The sequence below is a fragment of the Thamnophis elegans genome, chromosome 16, assembly GCF_009769535.1.
Source record: "Thamnophis elegans isolate rThaEle1 chromosome 16, rThaEle1.pri, whole genome shotgun sequence".
NCBI classification, from domain to species: domain Eukaryota; kingdom Metazoa; phylum Chordata; class Lepidosauria; order Squamata; family Colubridae; genus Thamnophis; species Thamnophis elegans.
The window spans coordinates 8,162,733-8,176,742 of record NC_045556.1 but is presented as its reverse complement, the minus strand read 5'-3'; the positions used below and the strand labels follow the sequence as shown (position 1 = coordinate 8,176,742).

General features: G+C 48.0%; 1 protein-coding gene across 1 annotated transcript in view; it reads right to left on the bottom strand.

Moving 5' to 3' along the window:
• Positions 1-10,876, bottom strand: part of GNB5 (G protein subunit beta 5) — a 38,573-nt gene extending 27,697 nt beyond the window's left edge. Inside the window, exons 1-2 of the mRNA XM_032233623.1 lie at positions 10,746-10,876; positions 9,217-9,328 (exon numbers count right to left, since the gene is read on the bottom strand). Of these exons, the coding sequence (XP_032089514.1) occupies positions 9,217-9,328; positions 10,746-10,871 (238 nt within the window). The 5' untranslated portion in view covers positions 10,872-10,876. The remainder of the gene's footprint in view (positions 1-9,216; positions 9,329-10,745) is intronic.
• Positions 10,877-14,010: the final 3,134 nt, after the last annotated feature.

The following is a 14,010-nucleotide window of genomic DNA, read 5'->3' as shown; positions in this document are numbered from 1 at the left end:
CCGTCTAATAAGAGGTTTTGTCGGGACCAGGACTCTGCCTCGTGCTTTTTGGGGAAGCCTGGGTCAGAACGCCTGCCTCCTGCTCCCACCCTGTCCACAAGCTTTAACAGCAGCAGTAAGGGGACTCCTTGCCTAGCAACCATCTCGTGGGTTTCGAAGGACTGAATGCATTGTCCGGTCCTCATGTCCCAGATCATTGCTTTTTTATCACACCCCTAAACAAATGACAACAACAATATAGAAATAAGAAGAAGCTCCATCTCCAGGTGGGAAGCAATGAGGACAAGAGGCCGCAAAACAGATGCTGTTTGTTTGAAATATCCTTATACAGCCTAAACACCTGCTGTTGTGGCCCGCCTGTGGCCAGCAGAGCTGGCAGCAGAGTCGGACAGTGAGGAGGTTGGAGAGGTGCCTGGGCCAGTCCTGGAGGCTGGGGAAGGCTCTGATGAGGGCTCTGCATTGGAGGCAGAGACGGGGCTGAGGCTGTCTGGCAGTGATCAGGTGCCTATGGAGCTAGGCAGCAGTGAGGCAGAGGAACAGCTGGAGTCTGTTCCCAGTGTGTGCATGCGCAGAGCTCCCAGAAGAAAAGAACAACTCAGAAAGCAGGGAAGACTTGGGAGTAAAGCCACAGGTGGAAGGTGATTGGCCCCTCCCATAGGACATAAAAGAGGAGCGAAAGGGGAGTGGGCTTGTGCAGGAAACAATTCGGTCATTAGATTGGTTTCAGGAGTGTGAAGATCTGTCCGTGAATCTCAGAGACTCTGTGCCCAGAGTCTTTCCTTGCACAGCACCTCATCGGAAAATATTTACATGGCAGCTTTCCAAGCTAGATAAGGTCTGTAGTCCTAAATATTCCTTTGAAGGACTGTTTGCCAGGCCTTTGCTGAGTGTGAATGAGAGGAAATCACATTTGTTTAATAAAAGTTTGGTCAGGACCAGTATTCTGCCTCGTGCTTTTTTGGGGAATCCTGTGTCAGAACAGTATGTTTGGATTTTAGGATACTTAATCTCTAGTCAGAATGACCTTTTACTGGGAATTATGGAACATCTAACCAGGAATGAAGAACCTAACCTACCGTTGATCATCAACTCAACTTCTATTGGCCACAGCAGCATCAGAGAACAAGAACAATCTTATTTTTAAGGAAAAGTAGAATTCCACAAGGGTTCTTTTCTCGCAATTTCCAACCTCCAGGAGTGGAAGCACTGTTCATTTCGTTTATTCACACATTTATTCACACATTCATCTACAAGAGGCTCAGGTTGACTGTTCTCTCAACCTTTCCATTTTATAACCTCCACAAACCTGTGAAAGAGGGCAGACAGAGGAATGACGGTGGTAGCTCTGAGTCACCCATGGAGTTGATAATGGAGTGGATATCTGCTTTCCCCTGCGTTCTTTCTTTCTCCTTTTTGTGTTAATTGAAAACTAAACTTTGGGGAGATGCTTAGAACCATCTGTTAGGTCCTCTGTGTATTTCTCACATTGTTTGTGGACTTTACTATCTTATACAAGCAGAAAACATGGTCCATCCATCCTGCTGTGCAGAAGAATACTGCAAATTTGAGGAGAAAGGACTTTCTAGGAACTTTTATGCCCATTGCGTTTCAGAAAGTAGATCTATATTTACTTATTAAAAAATCTTTGGGCAATTTATTTTTAATTAGGTCCAACAAAATCCTGCCATGTCCAATTTTTCAAATTCTACAGCTCTCTTTATTTAGTTGGGCAATCCGTGACCCGTCAGAACCGCGGTCCACTAAAGCGTGCCCGATTAAAGCGCATACCTGACGTCATCAGCAGCGCGACAAATACGACCGCGGAGAAAAAAGGGCGCTTTAAAAAGCGCTTTTAAAGCAAGCCGATTCACATAAAGGTAAGGGTTAGGTTTAGGGTTAGGTTAAGGGTTAGGGTTAGTTTGTAGTTTGTAGTTTATTGGGATTTATATGCCGCCCTTTTCCCTGAGGGGACTCAGGGCGGCTTACAACCACAGGGGGGGGGGAGGGGGGGTGCAAGGTCAAAAACAAAACAATATGTGAACAAAGAAAAAATAGTAAAACACAACTTTCATTCAACAATCAAACACTCGGGCGGGTGAATTGGAAGCCTATCCCCAGGCCTGCTGGGAGAGCCAGATCTTGAGGGCTGCGCGGAAGGTCTGGATAGTGGTGAGGGTACGGATCTCCATGGGGAGCTCGTTCCACAGGGTCGGAGCAGCAACAGAAAAGGCTCTCCTCCGTGTGGTCGCCAGTCGGCATTGACTGGCAGATGGGATTCGGAGGAGGCCCAGTCTGTGCGATCTAATTGGTCGATTTAGGGAAGTAATCGGCAGAAGGCGGTCTCTCAAGTACTCAGATCCACTACCATGGAGTGCTTTAAAGGTGGTCATCAGTACCCTGAAGCGCACCCGGAGACCAACAGGTAGCCAGTGCAGCTCGCGGAGGACAGGTGTAACGTGGGCGAACCGCGGTGCGCCCACTATCACTCGCGCGGCTGCATTCTGGACTAGCTGCAGTCGCCGGATGCACTTCAAGGGCAACCCCATGTAGAGCCCATTGCAGTATTCCAGTCTAGAGATCACAAGGGCTCGAGTGACTGTTGTGAGAGCCCCCCGGTCTAGGTAGGGCCGCAACTGGCGGACCAGGCGAACCTGGGCAAATGCCCCCCTGGTCACAGCTGACAGCTGGTGATCAAAAGTCAGCTGTGGGTCCAGGAGGACTCCTAAGTTGCGGACCCTATCTGAGGGGTATAAAATTTGACCCCCCAGCCTAAGCGTTGGTATATTAGCCAAATTCTTGGGGGGGAAGCACAACAGCCACTCGGTCTTGTCCGGGTTGAGTACCAGTTTGTTAGCACTCATCCAGTTCTTAACGGCCTCCAGACCCCGGTTCATCACGTCCACCGCTTCATTGAGTTGGCACGGGGCGGACAGATACAATTGCGTATCGTCCGCATATTGGTGGTATTTTATCCCGTGCCTCCGAATGATCTCGCCCAGCGGTTTCATGTATATGTTAAATAGTAGGGGGGATAAGACCGAACCCTGTGGCACCCCACACGTTAGGGGCCTCAGGGACGATCTCTGCCCCCCGACCAACACCGACTGCGACCTGTCCGAGAGGTAGGAGGAGAACCACCGCAAAACAGTGCCTCCCACTCCCACCTCTCGCAGTCGTCGCAGAAGGATACCATGGTCGATGGTATCGAAAGCCGCTGAGAGGTCAAGGAGAACCAGGATGGACGCATAGCCTCCATCTCTGGCCCTCCAGAGGTCATCGGTCAATGCGACCAAAGCGGTTTCTGTGCTGTAACCAGGTCTGAAGCCGGACTGGAAGGGGTCAAGATAGCTAGCTTCCTCCAAGGCCCGTTGGAGCTGAAAGGCCACCACCTTCTCGACAACCTTCCCGATAAAGGGAAGGTTGGAGACAGGACGAAAGTTGTTTAAAATGGCTGGATCTAACGATGGTTTCTTCAGGAGGGGTCTCACCACCGCCGTTTTAAGTACGGCGGGGAAGTGCCCCTCCCGAAGGGAGGCGGTGACAACCGCCTGGATCCAGCCATGTGTCACCTCCCTGCAGTTGGCAACCAGCCAGGAGGGACACGGGTCCAGAATACAAGTGGAGGCACTTACAGCTCGAATGGCCCTGTCCACATCCCCAGAGGCAACGTCCTGGAACTCAACCCAGAACTGGTGTGGCAAGTGATCCTCCTGTGTCTCAGCTGGATCTACTGCGGTGGAGTCCAAGTCCGATCGAAACCGAGCTACTTTGTCCGCCAAGAATTGAGCATAATCCTCAGCCCTACCCTGCAAGGGGTCTCCCGCTTCCCTCCTATTGAGGAGGGAGCGGGTTATCCTAAACAGGGCGGCTGGGCGTGACTCGGCGGACGCAACCAAGGCTGAAATATATGATCTTTTTGCAGTTCTTAGTGCTCGGACATAGTCCTTGGTGCAGGTAGTTAAGAGTGCTCGGTTCGCCTCGGACCTATCGGACCTCCACTGGTGCTCTAGGCACCTCCTCCGGCGTTTCTTCTCCCGGAGCTCCTCGGTAAACCAGGGAGGTCTCCGGGATCCACTGACCCGGAGGGGCCGTAGTGGCGCAATCCGGTCGAGAGACTCCGACGCCGCCGAGTACCAGGCGGCAGCCAGAGTCTCCGCCGAACTGTGGGCGAGAGTATCAGGAATAACCCCAAGCTCCGTCTGGAACCTCAACGGGTCCATGAGTCGCCTGGGGCGGAACCATCTGGTCGGTTCCTCCTCCCTACGGTGGGGGTTTGGCCTCCGGAAGTCAAGCCTCAGTAGGCAGTAGGTTTAGGGTTACGTTAAGCGTTAGGGTTAGGTTTAGGGTTAGGTTAAGGGTTAGCGTTAGGTTTAGCGTTAGATTAAGGGTTAGGTATAGGGTTAGGTTTAGGGTTAGGTTAAGGGTTAGCGTTAGGTTTAGCGTTAGATTAAGGGTTAGGTATAGGGTTAGGTTTAGGGTTAGGTTAAGGGTTAGGCTTAGGGTTAGGTTTGGGGGGGTTAGGTTTAGATTTACGCGTTAATTTTAAGTTTACCGCTCACAGCGTGCTGTTTTCGTCACGCTGTGATGACGTCACGTACGCGCTTTCGTCAAGCGCGCTTTAGTCTACCACGGTTTTGTGGTGGAACCGGGCAATCAACCTCATTGGAATTCTGGATCTTGCTGGTTCTTTTATGTTGCATAATTTATGCTCCTAGATCAGGTGTCTCCCAACTTGGCAATTTTAAGACTTGTGGACTTCCAACTCCCAGAATTCCCCAGCCAGCCACACTGGCTGGGGAATTCTGGGAGTTGAAGGTCCACAGGTCTGTCTTAAGAGAATAATTTTGGGAGTTAAAGTCCACAAGTCTTACAGTTGCCAGATTTGGAGACCCTTGTCCTTAACCAATAAGGTAAAAGTAAAGGTTCCCTTCGCACATACATTATGTGCTAGTCGTTCCCGATTAGGGGACGGTGATCATCTCCGTTTGAAAGCCGAAGAGCCAGCACTGTCCCAAGACTTTTTCCATGGTCATGTGGCTGGCATGACTAAACACCAAAGGCACACGGAACGCTGTTACTTTCCCACCAAAGGTGGTTCCTATTTTTCTACTTGCAGTTTTTACATGCTTTCGAACTGCTAGGTTGGCAGAAGCTGGGACAAGTCACGGGAGCTCTCTCCGTTACACAGCGCTAGGGATTCGAACCGCCAAACTGCCGACCTTTCTGATCGGCAAGCTGAGCGTCTTAGCCACGGAGCCACCGCGTCCCTTAACCAATTACAGCCACGTTTATTAATAATTCACTCCTCTCTACTAGGGAGACAATAAGTTTGCTTAAAAAGCGTCAACTCTCATCCTATAAAAAGGAGCCCATTTAAAACCGCAACGAATCTTAAAACAGCAGTTAACGCAGCAACGGCCATTCTCACAAACAACGACAATCAGTTTCAAAAGCCGATCGAAAAATTCCACTCTGCCTTCCAAAACGCTTCCAAAGAGAAGGCCAGCCAAAAAAAAAAGCTGAATTCAGAAGTGTTTTTGTAAGCAGGCTTGTTTTGAGCTTCTAAAGCATCCTTGACAACTTCCAGGACAGATTCCTCTTTTGCACCAACAGGAGGACTTAAGGGCCAAACAGATTCTGAACTCCTACAACTGGTCTCTGTCTTCGCTGGCAGGGTTACACTTTTGGCAGGACTTCTGAACCCCGTAGTGACGAGTGGTGCCTTATGGCTTATTTGGCTACCATTCAAGCAACCCATTTCTGCCTCTTTAATCCTCCCAGTGATGGATTGGCTGTTCAGAAAGCAACCGCCAGCATCCCGAAGACGCTTTCTCGTTATATTTTCGGAATAACAGAAGCAGATCTTCGTGCAGGCAGGAAAAGCTAAGTCCCATCTGCTGGAAGGCCAAGGACTGGTGAACATCCACTTTCTTCTCACAATTATTTTTCACCCTGTTCTGACCTAGGCTTCCCTAGAGCATGAAACAAACTCCTGGTCCCGACAAAAAACCCTTTTATTCATTGACTGTGAATTCTGCTCATTTACATCCAGCAAAGTCTTTCAAAGGAGGATTTACAGTCACAGACCTTATCTGGCTTTTGCAAATATCAGGCCGATATTTGCAAAACTTGGCAGAGAGTCATGAACCAATTAAGTGAACTAATTGTCTCCTGCAAACTCCACTCCCCTTTCGCTCCTCTTTTATTTCCTCTGGGAGGGGCCATTCATCGCCCACCTGTTGCCTTACTCCCAAGTTAACCCCTGTTCTTGAACTGTTCCCTTTGTCTGGCTGCTCCGCACATGCGCACACTGGGAAGAGGCTCCAGCTGTTCGTCTGCCTCACTGATGTCTGACTCCGAAGGCAGCTGAAAACTGGCATACGGCTCTGGCCCTCTCTCTGCCCTCCAACACAGAGCCCTCATCAGAGCCTTCCCCAGACTCCAGGACTGGCCCATGTTCCTCCCCAGCCTCCTCTGCTGGCGGGCCAGAACACAATCTGGGAAACCAAGGCCAGGTTCACCAGGCCTTGAAAGACTCATTGGGTTTTGTCCCCATTATTCAAGACCAAAGACCTTTAAAAATGTCAGAGTTCCTTGGAAGATTAAAAAAAAAAACCATTAGTGAAATGCATTTATTTCACCGGGAAAGAAAATTGAATGCAACAAAGGGGACAGGAATAAACTTCTTTTAAGCCTTTTTTCCCCCCCTTTTGGCACTCGATACGAGTCCTCAAAAGTGCTCCATGCATCCGAATTGTTTAATAGCCCAAGGAAGTCAAGCTTTTAAAAGAGAAAAAAAAATGCATTGCCTAAGAAAAGTAATGTCGCTTTAGATTCAGACTCCCTGATGGCCAAAGAGTTTTTTCTGTAATAAACAAATGTCTAACAATGCAACGGTAGGCATCAAGGTTTTCAAACTTGGCAATTTTGAAAAGCATGGATTTCAACTCCCAGAATCCTGTGATGACTGGGGAATGCTAGGAATTGAAGTCAATATGCCAGCTGGGGAGTTCTGGGATTTGTTTTTAGATTTTTTTTTTTTTTTTTTAAAAACATCCTGCCTTTGTTATAAATAATTCAAGCTGAGGAACACATATAATACCCCCTCCCTCCTATTATCTTCATCCCAACAACCCTGCTAGTCGAGTTGTTGACCTTTTGCAGGTCTGAGCCCTCCAGGTACGCTGGTTAACTCTCAGGCACAGCTGGCTAAGGATTGGAGAGTTGGTGCTGGACACATCTGGAGAGGATGAGCCAAGGCAATAAGGAAGTCAAGGAGTTAGGAGTTAGTTAGGAGCCGAGGTGGCACAGTGGTTAGGGTTTGATTGTTTTATTTAATTTGTATGCCGCCCACTCTCAAAGAGACTCAGGGTGCAGTACTGCAGGCCACTTCAGCTGACTGCTATCTGCAGTTCAGCGGTTCTAATCTCACCGGCTCAAGGTTGACTCAGCCTTCCATCCTTCCGAGGTGGGTGAAATGAGGACCCAGACTGTTGGGGGCAATTTGCTGACTCAATTTGCTAAAAATCTGTAAACCGCTTAGAGAGGGCTTTCAGCCCTATGAAGGGGTATATAAGTCTAATAAATAAATAAATAAACAAGTCTGCTCTGGTCAACCTAGCGCCTCCCACTGGCACTAGGGCGGTAAAATGGAAGCCCATGCAGACAAAGGCATTGAGACACAATTTAATCGATTTTTTTACCATCCATTTGTCTGAAATGGTATAGGGCCCCGATGGCAAACCTATGGCACGCATGGCACAGGTAGCACACAGAGCCCTCTCTGTGGGCACATGCACCGTAGCCAGCTGCTCTTCTGGTTTCTGGTTTTTGTGCATGTACACCAGCCCGCTGGTCTTCGCACTGGAGTGCCGGAAAAATGGCCCAAAAACCAGCCTGCAAAACAGGTTTTTTGAGGGGCGTTTTCAGGCCATTTGGGGGGCATTTTCAGGCTCGTTTCTCAGCCCTCAAAACAGCCTGAAAACGCTTCCCAAAATGGTCAAAAATCAGGCATGTGTGTGCTGGCTAGCTGATCTGGTTTCTGACACTCTGGCGCTTGTGCACGCACGCATGCACTGTATTCTGGTTTTGGCACTCAATGCCAAAAAGGTTCTCCGTCATTGGGCATTCGTGATTCTCAATCTGTGGTCCGTGGACCCCTGGGGAGGGCGGTGGGGGGGCGTGTCGTGATGTCATCACAGGCTTGATCCTGCCGAGTGCTTTAAATCCCGAGTTACGTCTTGGTGGTCTGTGGCCGCAAAAGGTCTTTAAAGGGGGCCCGTGGGGAAGCAAAGGTCGAGAACCGCTGGTAGAGGGTTCCCAGCTTGAGCAGGGGGTTGGACTAGAAGACCTCCAAGGCCCCTTCTAAGTGTCATAGCTATTCCGCTGTCCCAAATCACTGCAGCTGGACCGCCTGTATTTTTAATACCTTATCATTCAAACAAGTTGCGATTCCCGCCCGCCCACCCTCAAATTATGCAAGCATATTCATGACAACTGTTAACACCCAAAGGATTTTTTTTGCTGGGCACCAGCAGATCTGAGTCTCTTCAGGGCAGATAACCAACCAGATAGCAAACTCCCCAATACAGGGGATGCCCAGGGGGCATTGATTCTAAAGCGACCCCCGTCCCCTCAAGAAATAGCAGCTTGCAGCCCAGCCTCTTCCAAACCTAGTTCACTCCCCACCAACCTTTCCTGACTGCCCAGGGTTCCTGGGGGGGGGGAGGGGAGGGTCCAGGCTTCTTTCTGGCGGGCGCCAGGTTGCAAATGGGGGCAGCTGGAATGTTCCTAGGGCATCAGAGCCGATTTGGCTGGCAAGAAGAGAAGGGCAGGTGCAAAAAAGAAAAAAAGCAGGCAGGAGAGGAGGAGGGGTTGTCTTCCGCCTCGCCCCCCCATGACCCAAGGGATGCCCACTCCCTAATGCCCCCTTGGCCTGCCGCTGCTTTGGACTGGCCGGGCATCTCTCCTGCGCCTCCACCCAACGGTGCCCGTTGTTTACGCCGGCCAGCCTGGCAGCCGCCCCTGGAGAGGGAGGGTTGCATGGCCCGGGGCGGCGCCCCTTCCCTGCCCAGGGCTGCCACGGAGGGACTCCTTTCCCCGCTGCCGCCAGCCCCCCCGGCTGGGGTGGCAAGAGCCTGGCAGGAGCGGCGCCCGGCTGCCACCCTTCCTCCCTCCCTCCGGCGATGCCCGGGGCGCAGCCCGGCCCCGACTCACACTCCACATCGTGCAGCTTGGCCCGCTCCTCTTCCAGCTTGCCCTTCAGGCTCTCCGCCTCGGTCTTCAGCACGGCCAGGGTCTCCTTCTCCTGCAGCCCCTCGGTTGCCATCTTGGCCAGAAGGGGAAAGAGGGAAGAGCGCGCAAGTGAGCCAGGCAGCCAGGGATGGGGAGGGGGAGGAGGATGGAGAGAGGGGAAGGAAGGAAGGGAGAGAAGGAGAGAAGGAGGGGTAGAAGGAGGAGCCTCCGCCCCCGCCTCGCCCAGTCGGGGCAACCCTCGCGGGAGCGCGCAGCGCAGCGGCATCCAGCGGTGGATGGAGGTGGGGTGGGTGAAAACCCCGCGCAGATGGTCTAAATCGGGGCGGGGGGGCGGTGTGGCCGACCCTATTTTGGGATATATGTTTTTTTTTTTGCAGCGTTGGCTCAACAAATGTCTCAGCTGTTAAATAGAACAACAGAGTTGGAAGGGACCTTGGAGGTCTTCTAGTCCAACCCCCTGCTTAGGGAGGAAACTCTATACCAGTGTTTCTCAACCTTGGCAACTTGAAGATGTCTGGACTTCAACTCCCAGAATTCCCCAGCCAGCATTCGCTGGCTGGGGAATTCTGGGAGTTGAAGTCCGGACATCTTCAAGTTGCCAAGGTTGAGAAACACTGCTCTATACCATTTCAGACAAATGGTTAACCAACATCTTCTTAAAGACTTCCAATGTTGGAGCATTCACAACTTCTGGAGGGAAACTGTTCCACTGATTAATTGTTCTCACTGTCAGGAAATTCCTCCTTAGTTCTAAGTTGCTTCACTCCTTGTTTAGTTTCCACCCATTGCTTCTTGTCCTGCCCTCAGGTGCTTTGGAGAATAGCTTGACTCCCTCTTCTTTGGGGCAGCCCTTGAGCTATTGGAAGACTGCTATTATGTCCCCCTCGTCCTTCTTTTCATTAAATGAACTCTTGGTCACTCTGAGCTACTTTGCAGAAAACTGGAAGCAAATAGGTAAAAGGTAAAGATTCCCCTCCGACATATGCACTAGTCGTTCCAGACTCTAGGGGGCAGTACTCATCTCCGTTTCAAATCCGAAGAGCCAGCGCTGTCCGAAGACATCTCTGTGGTCATGTGGCCGGCATGACTCAACGCCGAAGGCACACGGAACACTGTTCCCTTCCCACCAAAGGTGGTCCCTATTTTTCTACTTGCATTTTTTTTACGTGCTTTCGAACTGCTAGGTTGGCAGAAGCTGGGATGAGTACTGGGAGCTCGATCCATTACGCGGCGCTAGGGATTCGAACTGCCGACCTTTCTGATCGACAAGCTCAGCGTTTTAGCCGCTGATCACTCACAAGTTCTTAAAGAGGTACCCCAGGTGCACCCCAGGACTACAACCCCCTCGTTTCTGCCCTCATTTCAACTCACTCCGCTAGCAGGGTGACGGCCGGAGAGTGAAGATGGGGTTCCCCCAGCTACAAGGGACACCCCACTAGATCCAGTAGATTCCCCACCCAAACAGCCTCCCGATCATTGCAGGCCCTTACCTGTTTCACGCAGAGCGCACAGCAGCTGCGTTTCTCCGCCTTGTAAAATATTTGTTGCAGAACTTTCTCTTTATTACAAATGTCGCAGGGCGCAAAAATATTGACCACGAAGGTTTGATCACACATCTTTGCAGGTAGCTGAGAGAGAGAGAGAGAGAGAGAGAAGAGCGGAAGTGACAGAGATGGCTTTCTCCCCGACTTAAAAAATAAAACGCATAACAGATAAACAGGAAGTCGGTTGATTAGAGACAATCATGCCTTTATTAGGGATTGAAAATCTCTTATAGCCTTTTTGCTGAAAAAAAGAAATTAAAATGATTGAGGGATTTGATGATTAGAAAGGCTAGAATACAGCCCGAACGAAATTATTTCGTCGTTTACCTCAGAGAAGTAAAATCTAAATGTACTTTTTAAAAAAAATATCATAAATATTTTATGATATTTTATTTTAAATATTTTTAATACAGTGCATTGTCCGTGTATCATTTAAATATTTTTAATACAGTGCATTGTCCGTGTATCATTTACAAGAGAAAAATAAAGAAAATATATGTATATCACAGAAGTGAGTACACCCCCTCACATTTTGTAAATATTTAAGGATGTCTTTTCATGTGGCAGCACTGAAAAAACGACACTTGGCTACAATGTAAAGTAGTGAGTATATAGCTTGTGTAACAGTGTAAATGTGCTGTCCCCTCAAAATAACACAACACACAACCATTAATGTCTAAACTGCTGGCAACAAATACACATTTGCAAAATGTGAGGGGTGTACTCACTTCCTTGATATACTGGTACATATACTGGTAACAATAGTAATAATGTAACAGAGTAGTTTTAGCTAAATTTCTCTTTATCTTGGCTTATTTATACTTCTGTTGATTATATTGTCATATAATTATGAACCGTCTTTATATTTAATTCATGCATAGCAGTAATCTTTCTTCCTCTAATTTCTACCTCTTGTCTCTAACCACTCATCAAATCTATTCCGTATCAAATAATACTGTGTCTTCTTTATGTTTTATTTTTAACGTCCGTCTGTCCATCTCGGCACAATCTCACATTTTCCAAATTACATCCTCATCTGATGGGGTGTTCTCATTTTTTCTAATATTTTGCAAATACAACCCTTGCTGCTGTCAATACATGCATAACCCTTCGGCATTATACCCAACCGAAATATTTCTGGTTTCAGGTCTATACATTGTTTAATCATCTTTTCCAATTGTGTGTATTTTCTCGCTTTCATACAAGTCCACCACATATAATAGAAAGTTCCTGGGGTCTGATTACATGTCCAGCATTTGGGAGATTGTACTTATAATTGCTGTGAAGGTTGGAAGCAGTTTCTCTATAACTTTTCCTTTCTTTCTCTTTCCTTTTTCCTGTTTCTTTCTTTGCACCTTTTTTTTTAAACTCACTTTATCGATTTGTTCTGTTCACACGCAAAACGTGGACCCCCAGCTATCTGCTGATGCCCAAGAAAGACTAAAAAAAAATATTGTAGGGGAAATGACAATGAACTACTTTTATTTTATTGGTCAAAGTTATATAGTTGTCCGTCTCAGGAATGGGACTCTAGGTGGGTTACAGTGGAACAATTGAAAATAAAACTTTAAAAAAATAAAATAAACAGAACACAAATTTAACTGCACAATTGACTAGGTACAAATACATAGTGAGTGAAACAAGTCTTAGGAAAACATTGGTTTTATTTTGTAGGTATTCGGGTTCATTGGTTCTTCTAGCAACCCTTTCAAAATCCTTGCACGTAACGTTTTTGTTGTTGTTAGCTGCGAAGTCGTGTCTGACCCATTGCAACCCCATGGACAATGTTCCTCCAGGCCTTCCTGTCCTCTACCATCCTCTGGAGTCCATTGAAGCTCACGCCGGCTGCTTCTGTGACTCCATCCAGCCACCTCATTCTCTGCCGTCCCCTTCTTCTTTTGCCCTCCATCGTTCCCAGCATGAGGCTCTTCTCCAGGGAGTCCTTCCTTCTCATTAGGTGGCCAAAGGATTTGAGTTTCAGAAGATAGATAGATAGATAGATAGATAGATAGATAGATAGATAGATAGATAGATAGATAGATAGATGATAGATAGATATTTAGATAGATAGATTCTGTGACTCCATCCAGCCACCTCCTTCTCCGTCGGCCCCTTCTTCTTTTGCCCTCCATCTTTCCCAGCATGAGGCTCTTCTCCAGGGAGTCCTTCCTTCTCATTAGGTGGCCAAAGGATTTGAGTTTCAGAAGATAGATAGATAGATAGATAGATAGATAGATAGATAGATAGATAGATAGATAGATAGATAAGCTTCTTTGACTCCATCCAGCCACCTCTTTCCCTGTTGTGACCTTCTTCTTTTGCCCTCCATCGTTCCCAGTGAGTCCTTCCTTCTCATTAGGTGGCCAAAGTCTTTTGGAGTTTCCTCTTCAGGATCCGGCCTTCTAAAGAGCAATCAGGGTTGATCTCCTCTAGGACTGACTGGTTGGATCGCCTTGCAGTCCAAGAGTCTTCTCCAGCACCAGAGTTCAAAGGCCTCAATTCTTCACCCTTTCTTATAGTCCAACCTTCACATTGCATATATTGCAACTAGAATTTTTTTAAAAACCATTTTGAGGTGGTTTGTCTAAACAAGTAAGTTACCAAACCTAACTGAAAACAAACCAGACTTTATTGGGGGGAAAAAAACACTTTAGCATTGCTCTATAATTTAGGCTTGTATTCCAAAACAGTATTTCTTACCTTTTCTCACCCACAGAGATTCCTTGAAGTGTTAGGAAAGCAACAACCTAATCAGTGGGCTATTTAAAACACAGAAGGAAGAATTTAAGGCTGATTTAATCTACTTAGAGGGATTTAGCAACCCTGCATCCTATAGGAGGATCTTATAATGCTGCTTGAAGTTCCAGAGACTTGCAATGGGTTGAAACAGTTAACTAAAATTCTAGGAAATGGATCATTCAGTGGGACTGGAATATGTTCCTTTCTTTCTTCAAGTTTTGCACCCGTGTCCTGCCCAACATCCCTCAGCAATGGCCATGTGGGAAGTTCCTAATTGACTATGGAGAGTCTCCATCATCCAGGTTCATGGTTATCCCAAAGATGCTTTTCTCAAGAGGCAACTGGACTTTCTTGTTTTTCTTTGAAGGCGTTTTGCTTCTCATCCAAGAAGATTCTCCAGCTCTGACTTCAGCTACACGCAAGGAATATGAATCCTTCCATTCCCCATCATCCAGTCAGAGCTGAAGAAGCT